The 12,992-nt window shown below is 59.3% G+C and overlaps 1 protein-coding gene and 1 long non-coding RNA gene across 2 annotated transcripts; one reads left to right on the forward strand and one right to left on the reverse strand.

Annotated features, from left to right (window-relative positions):
• Positions 1–19: 19 nt before the first annotated feature.
• On the reverse strand, positions 20–7,529 carry IGFALS (insulin like growth factor binding protein acid labile subunit). Its single transcript, XM_027613455.2, is given in 4 exon segments — positions 20–2,517; positions 3,619–3,648; positions 3,651–3,745; positions 3,747–7,529. Coding segments are annotated over 4 exon segments (1,953 nt in total). The 5' UTR covers positions 3,782–7,529; the 3' UTR covers positions 20–724.
• Positions 6,322–8,865, forward strand: LOC113933418. Its single transcript, XR_003523338.2, has 3 exons — positions 6,322–6,433; positions 7,521–7,579; positions 8,010–8,865. It is a non-coding gene; the product is annotated as an uncharacterized LOC113933418 (long non-coding RNA).
• The last annotated feature ends 4,127 nt before the right edge of the window (positions 8,866–12,992 follow it).

Raw genomic sequence — 12,992 nt, forward strand, 5'->3', positions numbered from 1 at the left:
GGTTTGGGGACAAACTGGAGAAATGCATGTTCTTGGGGGAGGCTCAGCCCGGCGCAGGTCACTGCCCATGTCCAATCGCCCGCCACACCCTCCACGCCACGGAGCCGGGGCAGAGCTGGGGGTGAGGTGCAGGCGCCCCAGGGAGAACAGGAGGGAAGGTGGGACAGGGCACTGCACGGTGCTCTTCCCAAGGGAAGAGGTTGGGGTGTCGGCAGAAGAGACAGGGTGGCCCCCACTGCAGGGGTGACGGGTCCAGGTATGCCGTGAACAAGAGGGCAGGGGCAGGGCTGCTGGGGTGGGAGGGGGGTGTGGGCCGGAGGCCGGGGATTGAGAACCCACATCCACACTGGCCCCGAGCAGCGGCCGCCCCGGCTCTGCCCAGCTTCCCAGGACCAGGGCGTCCAAGGACGCTGCCGGAGAGGACAGCTGAGGTGCTGGGGCTCTGGACAATGGCAGGGGGTGCCACGCTGCCCGTCAGGTGCAGGTGGGCACCCCGGGAGGGACGTGGGCTGGGGGCACGGGCCCAGCTTTCCTTCCCCCCAAAGCTACACTGCCATGGTCACATGCGTGTGTCAGATGGCTTTTAATGAGGGGCGGCTGGGGGGGCCGGGGCCTGTGTGGTGGCAGTGCCCATGCCAGCAGGACCCCACGGCTGTACCGTGTCCCCCCACTAGGGGGACGCCATTGTGACCCCGGGGCGGCATCGGGCCAGGCCGCACCTCGGTCAGCAGTGAGCAAAGTGGGCCTCGGCGACGTCACGCAGGTCAAGGCCCGAGACGCCCGGGGGGCTGGCGCAGGTGATGTTGTTGTAGGTGTACGCGGGCGGCTGGCCGTCGTCCCCCTCCGGCGTGGCCTGCATGAAGCGTGGCACGACGCTGGGCTGCTGCAGGGCTAGTGCCCTCAGGGCCCGCAGGGGGCAGCCACAGTGCCAGGGGTTGCCCTCGAGCCACAAGCGCTCCAGGCCGGGGGCCTGCGGCGTGAAGGTCCGCAGGGAGTTGTTCCTGAGGCTCAGGTAGCGCAGCTGGGGCAGGTCGGCCTCAGGCAGGGCCTCCAGGCGGTTGTGCGAGACGTCCAACCAGAAGACGCGCCTCAGGGGCCGCAGGGAGTCTGCCGACAGCGCCGCCAACCGGTTGCTGGAGAGGAGCAGGTACTCCAGCTTGCTGAGGCCCTGGAAGACCTGGCCGGGCAGGTGTGTGAGCTGGTTGGCCGTGAGGTCCAGCTCCAGCAGCTCCGCCAGCTCCCCCAGGCCCTGCTCCTCCACGGCCACGATGCCGTTGTCCTTGAGGAAGAGGCGGCGCAGCCCCGAGAGGCCCGCGAAGGCGTGCGGTCGGATGCGGCCCAGGCAGCTGCGCTCCAGGTGCAGGCTGTGCAGCCGGCCCAGGCCGTGGAACACCTGGTCCGGGAGCGTCCGCAGGCAGTTGCCAGAGAGGTTCATGACCGCCACACTGAGGAGGCCGAGGAAGGCACCTGCCTCCATCTCCCGGATCTGGTTGTCGTTGAGCGTGAGCACCTCCAGCTGGCCCAGGCCTTCGAAGGCCTTGTCGGGCAGCTGCCGGATGCGGTTGTGGCCGAGCTGCAGCTCCTCCAAGAAGTGCAGGTCTTTGAAGGTGCGCGGCCGCAGACCGGCGATGGCGTTGTGTGAGAGGCGCAGGACGTGCAGGCCCAGCAGGCCGGGGAAGGTGTCCTCCAGGAGGCCGCCCACGCGGTTGTGCGACAGGTCCAGCCAGCGCAGCGCCTTCATGCCCAGGAAGGCCCCAGGGGCCACGGCGGTGATGAGGTTGTGGTCCAGGTAGAGCTTCTGGAGCTTGGGCAGCTTGACGAACACGTTGGCCTTGACGCTCCGCAGGGCGTTCCTGCTCAGGTCCAGCTCGCGGAGCTCGGCCAGGCCGCAGAAGAGCGGGGGCTGCAGGTAGGCCAGCTTGTTGCCCGCCAGCACCAGCTCGCGTAAGTTGGCCAGGCCTTGGAAGGCAGCGTCGGGGAGCACGGCGAGGCTGTTCCAGCCGAGGTTGAGGTCCCAGAGGCCGGCCAGACCCTGGAAGAGGCCCTCGTCCACCCGGCCGAGTAGGTTGTTGCTGAGGCCGAGGGAGGCGAGGCCCGGCGTGTGCAGGAAGGTGCGGGTTGCTAGGCCCCGCAGCTGATTCCGCTCCAGGTGCAGGTGCCGGAGCTGCTGCAGGCCGAGCAGCGCCTGCGGCTCCAGGCTGGCCAGCCCGCTACCCTGCAGGTTGAGGAAGGCGAGGCCGGAGAGGTTGTGGAAGGCGGCAGCAGGGACGGAGGACAGGTTGTTGCCGTCCAGCCACAGGGCCCTGGCACCGTCCGGGATGCCGTCGGGCAGCCGCGTGAGGTTCCGGGAGCTGCAGAAGACGCTGAGCTCGTCCACGTAGTCGTCGTGGCCGCAGGTGCAGACGACCGGGCACTGCAGGCTCTCGGAGGCCCCCGGGGCCCCGGGCTCTGCTCCCTCCAGGCCGCAGGGGCCCAGCGCTGCCCAGCAGACCAGCAGCACGGCCAGGGCCGGGCCTCCTGCAGGGAGAGGGGCCAGAGGGTGTGAGCCCCGGGGCTAGGGGACAGCCCGCACATGCGTGGAACTCGTGGGGCTCGCCCCAGGCCGCAGCACGTGACCGGAAGAGGCGGTGCCACTGAGGGCCCGGAGGAAGGGGGGAGCTCAGACCTGCGCTCTCTCCTCGCCGGAGTCGGAAGCAGAGACGGGCAGGACAATCGGGACGTCGTCCGTCTCAGAACCGACCGCCCTTTCCACCCTGCAGGCCAGGCCCGCCGGGGTCGTGATGTCTGGTCTGGAGAGAACTGAGGGTAGGGGCGCCTGGCCATTCGGCCGTGAGGCCGTCTCCGTCCCTAGCGTGGACACGAGTGGGGCCCTGCCGCCAGGTGGGCCTGGGGAAGGCCTGAGTAGGTATGTGCTCCCTGCCCTTGAGGGCTGGCCAGTGAGCGGGTGCACACCACCCCAGTTAGGCTCCCAGACTGGGGGGCCCTCACCCACGTGCTCTCTGGTGTGTGGGTCCCATGTCCAGGAACGTAGCCCGGCTCTGGGGCAGGGAGAGGAGCAGCACGCCTGCCTGAGGGCAGACAGGGACTCCACACCCTCAACTCACCAGGGGTCAGGGGTGTTTCGGGACAAAGGGCACTGGGCCCCACACCAACACCCCAAAACCTGCATCACGCCCTGGGCTGCCCACCGAATTGGGGCCCGTCCCTGCCCTTGGAGGGCTCGGGGTGTCTGGGTGAGGCCAGAGACAGTGCTAGAGGATGCGCCCCCCACCCCCACCGCCCGGATGGGGCTGGGCCCCGAGGGGGATAGGGTGACAGGGTCCTGGCCCATGAGGGGCTGAGGAAAGCAGCCCAGCCCAGGGAAGGGTCTCTGGAGTGGGGTGTGAGCAGACTCGCACTCTTGCTGGGCGCCCTGACCTGGGCCCTGGGACCAGACAGGAGGTGGGCAGAGGGAGTGGAGGAGCCTGAGGGCGCATCCCTTGGCCGGCAGCAGCAACACTCGGCTGTTGGCCCACTCCGAACTGAGCCCTCCCTGGGGCTGCCCCTGGGCTCGTGGGCTTAGGGGCACAGGGTTAGCTGCCCCCAGAGTGAGGGGCTGGGGCCCTGGGGGCACCTCACCTCTAATCGGGGCCATCCCGCGTGCAGAAAGGCCACAGGCGGGCCGCGAGCTGAGTGCGTCTGCTGGGGCCGGCTGCTCGTGCCCTCTGATTCCCCCACTGCTGGGGCAGCCAGCACCCTGTCGCTGGCCAGCCCAGCCCAGCCCCACTGGCCCGGATTCCATTAACCCTCTCGTGCCCGGCACCCAGCATCAGCCCCAAATGCCCAGGATGCAGACGGTGCAGGGGAGAGGCTGGGGGGCCGTGTTCACCCCAAAGCCACCTTCAGGTTTGGCTGGCCCCGGCCCCTGGGTGGGGGCCCTTCTGACAGCTGTGGGGGACCTCCCGCTCAGCAGACGGCCATGTGGGAGTTAAGTGGGAGATGGGACTGGCACGCTGACCACCCCCCTCCTTCCCCCTGCCCATTTCCTAACAACCTGGGTGGGGTCCTCATTAGGACTCCGTGGGGCCCCGCCCAGCCTTGGCTTCTGGGACCTCAGGATCAGCTGGTGTCTGACCACTCCTCCTCCCCCCAATCTCTTCTAGGAACACCCAGCAGGGCCCCCGGCCCCCTCGTGTTTGCTTTCCCTAGCACTGCCCTCCCAGAAAGAGTGGAGGGAGGCCTGGCCTTGGGGGCCAGGTCTTGTGGCCACAGGACCAGCCTCCACCTGCTCTGGGACCCAGGCTGTCCTCCAGAGCTCCTGGGGGGCCATGACCAGCCCGTTCTGCACAGGATGACCACCCAGTGCCTGGCCTGAGGTCAGCCCCAGGTCAGGCGGAGAAGAAGGTTGACAGCCAGCATGGCCCCTGGCTGCTCGAGCAAAGGGATCCTGGCCGCACCCTCGTCCACCCGCCCTGGGCGCGGCTGGCACAGCCAGGGGAGGGGTCCTCCATAGGGGCAGGGAGGCAGAGCTGGAGGGCTGCACTGTGCGTGGCCAGCCCCAGGAAGAGGTGATTCGGCAGTAGGGCAGAGGCGGGTGGACAAGGGCGCGGCCGGGCTCCCCTTGAGAGGAGGAGCAGGGCTGGTGGAGGTTCAGGAGACTCTCCAGTGTACTTCTTGGCCTGGCAGAGGCAGTGCGGCAGGGATGGCTGGGGGGCAGCTGCAGCGCCCCTCTCCGTTCCCCCCACCCCCGCCTCGCCCCTGCCTGGCCCACAGCTCCTGGTGCCAGGGGTGGGGGCGGCTTTATCTGTCCCTTTATTGAGCTTTGATTGATTTCCAGGTCGGTTCTCAGCCTCTGTTCTGAGAAATTATAGATCTGCTAGAGAAAGTACACGCCCAGAAATTGACACGGTAAACATGCGTTTACAGAGCACAAAGTGCCGACTCAGCACGTTCTGCCAGCCCTCAGCAGGCTGGGAAGGGAGGGTGTGCGGCGGGAGGGGACAGGGCTCTTTCTGTAAACCCCAGCTGGGCCTGCATGGCCAAAGCCCTCCATAGGACTTGGCCGCTGGGGTGGGTGCTCGCCGCAGCAACACCCGCACTCAGCCCCCGCCACTTAGGGAGTCAGCCACCTGAAGGTCTCCCCGAGGCATCTGGTATCATTTGCTTCCAATCATCAGGTGTATGGGGACCCACGCAAGCATTGGGTCTGGCTGGTCGTGTGACGTGTGATTCAGGCAGCTTGTACACAGCTGTCCCCGCATCCTTGCTCGCGCCTCAGGACGCACTTACCTACTGTCCATGGACACTGCTGCGAGCTTATGGGTCCTTGGTGGACTTGCTGGGATCCAGGTGCATGTCTTCTTGGCAGGTGAGGTCGAGCCTTCCCAAGTAGTTAGCAGGTCACCACATCCTAGGGCCGAGGGGTGTCCTGCACGCCCCACCACCACCCTGTCTGTTCTCAAGGCCCGAAGGTGAGTGGACGGTGGCTTTCATTCTGTTGGTCTTCACAGACACCAGCGGGACCACAGCCCCTCAGGCTCATCAGCCGGGGGGGGGGGGGGGGTGCAAGTCCTTCACCAGGCGTACGTGGGCAGCGTATCCTTCTTCCCCGGAGCGTGCCTTTCTGCTCTCTTCATCACTTCTGGCAAGAGTTCATTTTGATGTGGTTTCCCGAGATGTTCTGTGCTGAGCTGGACTTCTCAGTCTTGGTGGTTTCACGGCCACTATGGCACGTGGACTTGAACATAATGCTCTTGAAGCATCTCGGGAACACGTCGGGTCCCCTGCCCACAAGCCTGGAGGTGGGGGAACGTTTGAGTCCCTCGCGGAGCACGGCATCCTGTGTGCGGGGCCCTGTGCATGCCCTCCGAGGCCGTGCGAGCAGCTCACCACTGTCTGAACCGAAACCAGAGCCTATGAGAGTGTGGGTTGTGCTGAAGTTTGTGCAGGATGGACCGCATGCCCCTGCACGTGGTGCACAGCCTCCTCCTCAGATCTTCCCTGGCGTCGCTTGGCATTTATACGCCTCTCTTACGATCTTGCGCACGGTGTCTACGTTTTTTCTTGGATGGCTGTTAACTTTTTGAGACTGTTCCTTCCGGTCTGCCTCTTGCACTTTCCGCCTGTCCAGGCTGAGAACTCCTGAAGGGTGCTGACAAGTGAGATGCCCCCACCGACAGTCCTCCCCTACAACAGCCTTACTGGGACCAGGTACACAGTCCCCCAAGCTCCAGCCTCGGGGGGCTCGTGTGTCTCCTCGTGACCAGCAGGCGGGCTTTCTGCGCTCGCCCACACAGCAGCCTGGAGTCCTTCACGCCGAGCTGTGGCTGAACAGCAGTCCGTGGCAGGGATGGGCTGCCACTGGATCCATTCACCCACTGAGCTGACAGACGTCTGGATTGTTCCATTCGGGGGCTGCTGGGACGTTGTTGCCAGCATTTATCTACGACTCTCGGTATGGATGTGTTTCGTGCTTCCTGGGTAGATTCTTACAAGTGGAGTTGGTAGCTCACATGGTATTTAGGTATAACTTTTACAGATTTTAAGTCATCTCTGCACCCAACGTGGGGCTCAAACTCACGACCCCAAGATCCAGAGCCGCATGCTCCACTGACTGAGCCTGCCGGGCACCCCTTAGGTCTAACTTTTTAAAAACTTTTGTAAAGTACAAGCGTTCCAGTGGTTGCACATCCTGCCCAGCATTGGGTGTGCTGAGTTTTACACGCCCAGCTGTGCTAAGTCTGTGTCTGACAACTAACGCTCAGCACCGTTTCCCAGGGTTCTCAGCTCTGTCGTCCTGGGTGCGCGCTCTATCTAAGTCTTGCTCACTTTTGTTTTCTGAGTTCCAAGACTTTATGGATTACGGGTTATCAGGTATAATATTTGCAAATACTTTTCCCAGTCTGTGGCTTATCCATATTTTAAAAAATGGGACACCTAGATGGCTCAGTCAGTTAAGCGTCAGACTCTTGATCTCAGCTCAGGTCTCCATCTCTGGGGTCCTGAATTCAAGCCCCGCATTGGGCTCCATGCTGGGTGTAGAGCCTACTTTAAGAGAAAAAAAAAACATACTCTCTCTTAAAATGCAAAAGTTTATCTTGACTAAGTTCAACTAACTTTTTTTTCTGGTTCATGCTTTCCGTGTGCCTCACACCGGATCACAAAAATCTTTTAATCAAGGGATACAGAGCACTTTTCCGTTTACTTAGATCTTCTTTATAAATTTTGCACTGTTTTTGATAAACTAATTTCTAAGTATCTTATTAGTTTGGTGCTGCCGTGAATGGAACCACCTTAATTCTATTTCCAGTTGTTATTAGCATGTAGAAATGGAATGGAATTTTTTTTTACTAATTTTGTATCGCAGGATCTGGCTAAATAAATTGATCAGTCCTGGGTTTGTATGTGTATCTGGATCCCTAGGATTAGCTCCTTATGGGTCATCTTGTCTATGAATAAGGACATTTTTCCTTTTTCCTTTCTGACCTGCATTCTACTGTGTTTTTTTTTTTGTGGTTTCTTTGGCCTTACTGCACGTCCAGTCGCACGCCGAGTACAGGGGCAAGTGCAGACATGCCTCGCCTCGCTCCCGGTTTTAGAGGTGAGTGTTCAGTCGGTCACCATGCATTTGGACCCTGTGACAGAATAATGTTCTCAGAGGGACAGTCGTCCTCACCCCTACAGTCACGACCGTTTTCAGCCACACAGCAAAAGGGAGTAGAGGTTGCTAATCGGCTGGCCTAGACAGTGGGACTAACGTGGATTTTCAAGGTGGACCCAGTGTCATTACAAAGGTCCTTAACAGTGGAAGAGGGAGCTCCAGGGGCAGATGGGAGACCGTGGGAGGCTTCCACCCATAGCTGCTGGTGTTGGAATATATGGGAAGGACATCAGGAGCCAAGGAATGAGGGCACCTCTGGCAGGAGGACTGGGCAGGGAAGCAGGCTCTCCGGGGCCTCCAGGAGGAAGCAGCCCGGCAGGCTCTTTGAGTCCGGAGCGGCTGGGGTCTGACTGACGGCCTCGATCACCAGGTCTGTCGCCACCAGATGCTCTGCTGTTGAGACCTTCACACGGGTGTCTTTTATCCTGAGGCCCAGGAAGCTGCCTTCTGTTCGTGGTTGGACACTTCTTATGGGTGTGTTTGCGTTTGTCCAGTGTTTTGCTACTTCCATTGAGCTGATCCTGTGGATTTTGTCCTTTACTCCATGAGGATGGGCTATGATATTCGTTGATGATTGCATGTCTGGCCGACTGACATTCCTGGGGGTAAATATTTGGTTGTGGTACATGATGTTGCCGTACTTGGGTTACGGATCTTTTGTTGAGAATTTGACATCTCACGGTTCACAAGGGACACTGATCTCTAGTCTCCTTCGTGACATCTGTGGCTTTGCTGTCGGGACACTCACCTCACAGGTGGGGTGGGGAAGCTCCTTGTGTTTTTTCCGAGTTTGTGAGTGAGTCGTGTCATGGACAGAATGCTCAGTGGAGCTGCTGGGCTCTTCCTCTGCATGAAAACTTCAGATCTCGTATCAGTTCGATTTCTTGCTACAGTCTATTCTGATTTACTGTTTCCTTCTGAGTCCATTTACATGATTTGTGCCTTTCTAGGAACTGGCCAGGGTTGTTTTCCTAGCATTCCCTGAGAGTCCTGATGCTTAGTGCTGTGGGGGTAGGGGTAGCGCCGTCCCCCTTCCCGCGTGATTTTGGTGATGTGTGTGTTCTTTGTTGGCCAGTCTAACTGTGGGTTTGTCAACTTCGTGATCTTTTCAAAGAACTAACTTTTGGGTTTTCTGTTTTCTATTTTGCTGATTTTCCTTTTTCTTCTACTTCATGTTTTGTTTGCTCTTTTCTCTAGTTTCTTAAGATACAGGCCTTTCGGGCGCCTGGGTGGCTCAGTCGTTAAGCGTCTGCCTTCGGCTCAGGTCATGATCCCAGGGTATTGGGATCGAGTCCCACCATCGGGCTCCCTGCTCCGCAGGAAGCCTGCTTCTCCCTCTCCCACTCCCCCTGCTTGTGTTCCTGCTCTCGCTGTGTCTCTGTCAAATAAATAAATAAAATCTTTAAAAAAAAAAAAGATACAGGCCTTTCCTCCTTTCTGTGCAGATGCGTGAGGCTCTGGGGTTTGCTGTGTCCCACAAACATTGGTGCGCTTTCAACTTTCACTCCTCCTGACCCACATGCTGTTCTTTCCGGAGGCAGGGGCATCCAGACTTCATTCTGCCGCAGGGAAATAATTCTCCTGGAGTTAGTGAACATACTTCATTGTTTTGTCTTTTAAAATTTATGATGACTAGTTGTGTGGCTTACGCTGTGGTCTGTGCTGAATAATGCCACACAGGTGGGCTTTCTGAACACAGGTGGTTCTGTGGGGGGAGCGTGCACTCTGCGCCTCCTGCGTCCTTGATGATGGGTCATCTAGGCTGTCTACCTTTTCAGGAGAATTTAAACCTCTGTTTCTTAGGGCGCCTGGGTGGCTCAATCGGTTAAGCATGAGATTCTTGGTTTCGGCTCAGGTCATGATCTCAGGGTCACAAGACTGAGCCCCACGTTGGGCTTCACATTCGGGGAGAGGGGGATTTTGCTTGAGATTCTCTCCCTCTGCACCCCTTCCCCGGCTTGCTCATGTGCTCTCTTTTTAATTTTTTTAACTTAAAAAAAATCTCTAATTTTTGTTATGTTACCTATTTTCCTTTCAATTTCTGAATTACTGTGTTACTTACAGGGTCAAGTGTAAAGCAGTATTTTTCTTCCCCAGTGACTGTCCGGCCATCCCTGCCCACCCCCCCACAGACTAGACATGAGGCATTCATTGCTTCAAGAGAAGCTTATTAAGAAGTCGGGTTCCAACTTATGAATATTAGCTGACAAATGAGAAACCTCTCTGGGCCAGGGAAGGAAAAGATGCCGTGTCCTGTCTCCTCTCCCCCCACACACACCCACCTGGCCACAGTGGGACCCCACATGGGCTTGACCCGCACCTCTGCTAAGGGCTGACCTTCACACAGAGTCCTGGACTCACATAGGTGCAGCCCCTACACCAGACTCTGTCCTAGACCCACCAAGATCCAATTCTTCACAGGCCTCTCTGCTGCTCCAACTCAGGTGAGCGTCTGTAGAAGTAGGTGAACTAGGAGAAACCTTTCACGGTTTTACTGACCAATTAATGATGAAAAGTGTGGGGTTACTAGGGGCGTGGGGGTGCTCAATGCCCCTGAACTGTACACTTGGGTCACTACTGTGACCCTCACCTAATAAAACATTTTTGAGATTGGTAAAGCCTGAGTGATTTCCTAGCTGCAGAGAAGTGTGCCACATGGGACCAGCATGTGACCCTGGGCTGCGTCCAAGAGCAGACAGACCCCCCCCACCAGGAAAACAGGTCACAGAGCCCTAGAGAAATACTTCCAGGGGCGCCTGGGTGGCTCGGCCGTTTAGCGTCTGCCGTCAGCTCAGGTCATGATCCCAGGGTCCTAGGATCGAGCCCCGCATCGGGCTCCCTGCTCGGCAGGGAGACTGCTGCTCCCTCTCCCACTCCCCCTGCTTGTGTTCCCTCTCTCGCGGTCTCTGTCAAAAAAGATAAAAATCTTAAAAATAAATAAATAAATACTTCCAAATAAAACCCCTCTGAGGGCCGCAGGGGCCTTGGGTCGGGAGTTAGGAGCAAGGGCGGCAAACTCCCAGGCTCTGTGCTCGTACCCGACGGGAAGTCGGTCCACAGCAGGGAGGACATGAAGGACAGAAACCAAGGAAGTCCCCTCAGCCACGCTCAGTGCTCCACGCCGGACGCTACGGGTGAGCTTCGAGCTTCACCTTCTTGCTCAGAAAGGCGACCGCCCCGAGAAGCTGAGAAGGTAGGAGCCACAGCAAGACATCAGGGAGCGGGAGGGCACCCCGGACCCTTCTGAAAAAAGAGGGGTGCCTGGCCAGTCAGTCAGCGGAGCATGTGGTTGGACCTCAGGGTTAGGGGTTTGAGCCCCATGGTGGGTGTGGCGATGACTTAAGATCTTTAAAAAAAAAAAAAAAAAATACTGGAAAGAAAGACACCTCCCCAAGTGGCTGAAGAACAAAAGAAATAACAGCCCTGTAACTGTTGAAAACACCAGGCTCGTACTAGAATTTACCTTTTTCAGACTCGCAAGGAGCAAACACTCCAGTCCCTTTATGGTCTACCAACAGCAGATGGGCTTCTGCAAGAAGGCGTCCACGCCCAGCCAGCAGCGGGAGCCCCGAGGAGACGGCATGTCGAGAACATAACTGTGCAGAGTCCACCAAAGGAGACTATGTGGAGACTATGTGAGGAGCCCCAGCTCCCATTTGGGGTGACTTCTGGCCAAACTTCTGTCCCGCACACCTGCCCCTCCTCCTGGCACCTCTCCGGCACCCGCCATCCTGACCTCACTGCCCAGAGAGCACCTCCTGCCTGCAGGACACCCCTGCATGCTGACGACCCCCTAGGGTGTATTTCCAGCCTCGACCTACCCTGGCGTTCCTCTGCCCACCGCCCCACACCTCGGGGTGCTTCACAGGCAACTCGACCTACACTTGCCCAAACCCAGCCCCATGGGCCTTCTGTGGGCCCCTTTCTGTCTCCCTGCAACACTGCACTCACAGCTCAGATCCCAGCTAGGGCAGAGGCTAGGGCCTCCCACTCAGCTCACTAGGAACCCCTTCGCCTCTCCGGCAGCCCTGCCACGGCCCTCGGAGAAATGCTGGTAGAAGCACCCTCTGCCCGCTCGCACACGTCTTCAGGTGGACGCCAAGGTGCTCCCACGTTCCATCCACTGCTCCCCACGCATCCCCTCACGGCTCAGCCAAAGCCCTGCCCCAGGGCCTTGGCACTTGCTTTTCTCTCCAGATACCTGCAAGGCTGGCTCCTTCGAGCCTTCAGTTGCTCACGGCACCACCTCAGCAAGGCCCGCCCAGCCCCTACACTTCTGCTCCTTGCCTGACTTTCTCCAGTGCTTCCTCCATCCAGGCAGAAGCTCCACAAGGGCAGAGGCTTTGGTCTGTTCACACTGAACCCCCCCCTCCCCAGAGCAGCTCGGCCTCAGCCAGAGCAGCTCGGCCTCAGCCACAGCAGCTGCACTCAGGGGAAACGGTCAGTGAGGTTGGGGACGAAGGCCGTGGTCCCGCTTGCCTCACCTCAACACGGGAGACCCAGGGAACCAAAGTCCCAGCAGTGGGACCATAGAAGGTTCATGAAGGACATGGGGCTCAGGCGGGAATGAGCAGGTTTCCGGGAGCAAAGCTGACTGCACTGCTCTACGTTCCTGACCCTGGAGTGATTTAAAAAGACACCATTTACAGCAGTGTCAAAGGACCAAGTACCAGGTACTGGATGTTCCTAGAGCTGGCCCCTGGGGAGAGAGCACCCAGTGGGAAGTTCATCTGCTGTCCGGTGGTCTGTCTGCCCTCTCCCTGGTTCGGGCAGGGAGCCTTGGAGCCCTTGGAACTCCCCACAGGATGGGGTGGGGACTGTCGTTCCCAGGAGCTGCTGCCACACTGGGGTCGACACAAGGGGGATGGTCACACCATGCACATGGCCAGCGATCCCAGGGACGATGCAATGACACCCCACTGCACGTCAGCGCTGGCTCAGATGGGCCAGGAGGGTGATGCACAGCGTTCCAGAGAGCGCGCGGCTCAGCGCTTTGGGCCCCCCAGACCTCGCCCTGGGGCCCTGCTTTGTACCCTTTATAGTCAAACTATAAAATCCCAACGGCAGCGCGTCTCAGCATTCTAGGAGCTGTCCCATGAGTGACTGAGCAAGAGGGGTCAATGGGACCGTCTGCTGTTGCAGCCAGACAGGCCGCCACCACAGCCCACACTGGCCGTGTGGACTCCCCCGCAGGGACCAGTGCTGTCAGACGCCAGGGCGGTCTTGCTGGGGACCGAGCCCTCCAGCTGCAGGGCCGCGCAGACGGGGCACTCAGCGTCAGTGTTGGGTTTTAGTCAACACGGAGAGCAGCAGAGACCTAATGCTGGACAAGCGGCAAGTTCATAACTTGAAA

The sequence above is a fragment of the Zalophus californianus genome, chromosome 10 (assembly GCF_009762305.2).
Source record: "Zalophus californianus isolate mZalCal1 chromosome 10, mZalCal1.pri.v2, whole genome shotgun sequence".
In the NCBI taxonomy this organism is placed as follows: domain Eukaryota; kingdom Metazoa; phylum Chordata; class Mammalia; order Carnivora; family Otariidae; genus Zalophus; species Zalophus californianus.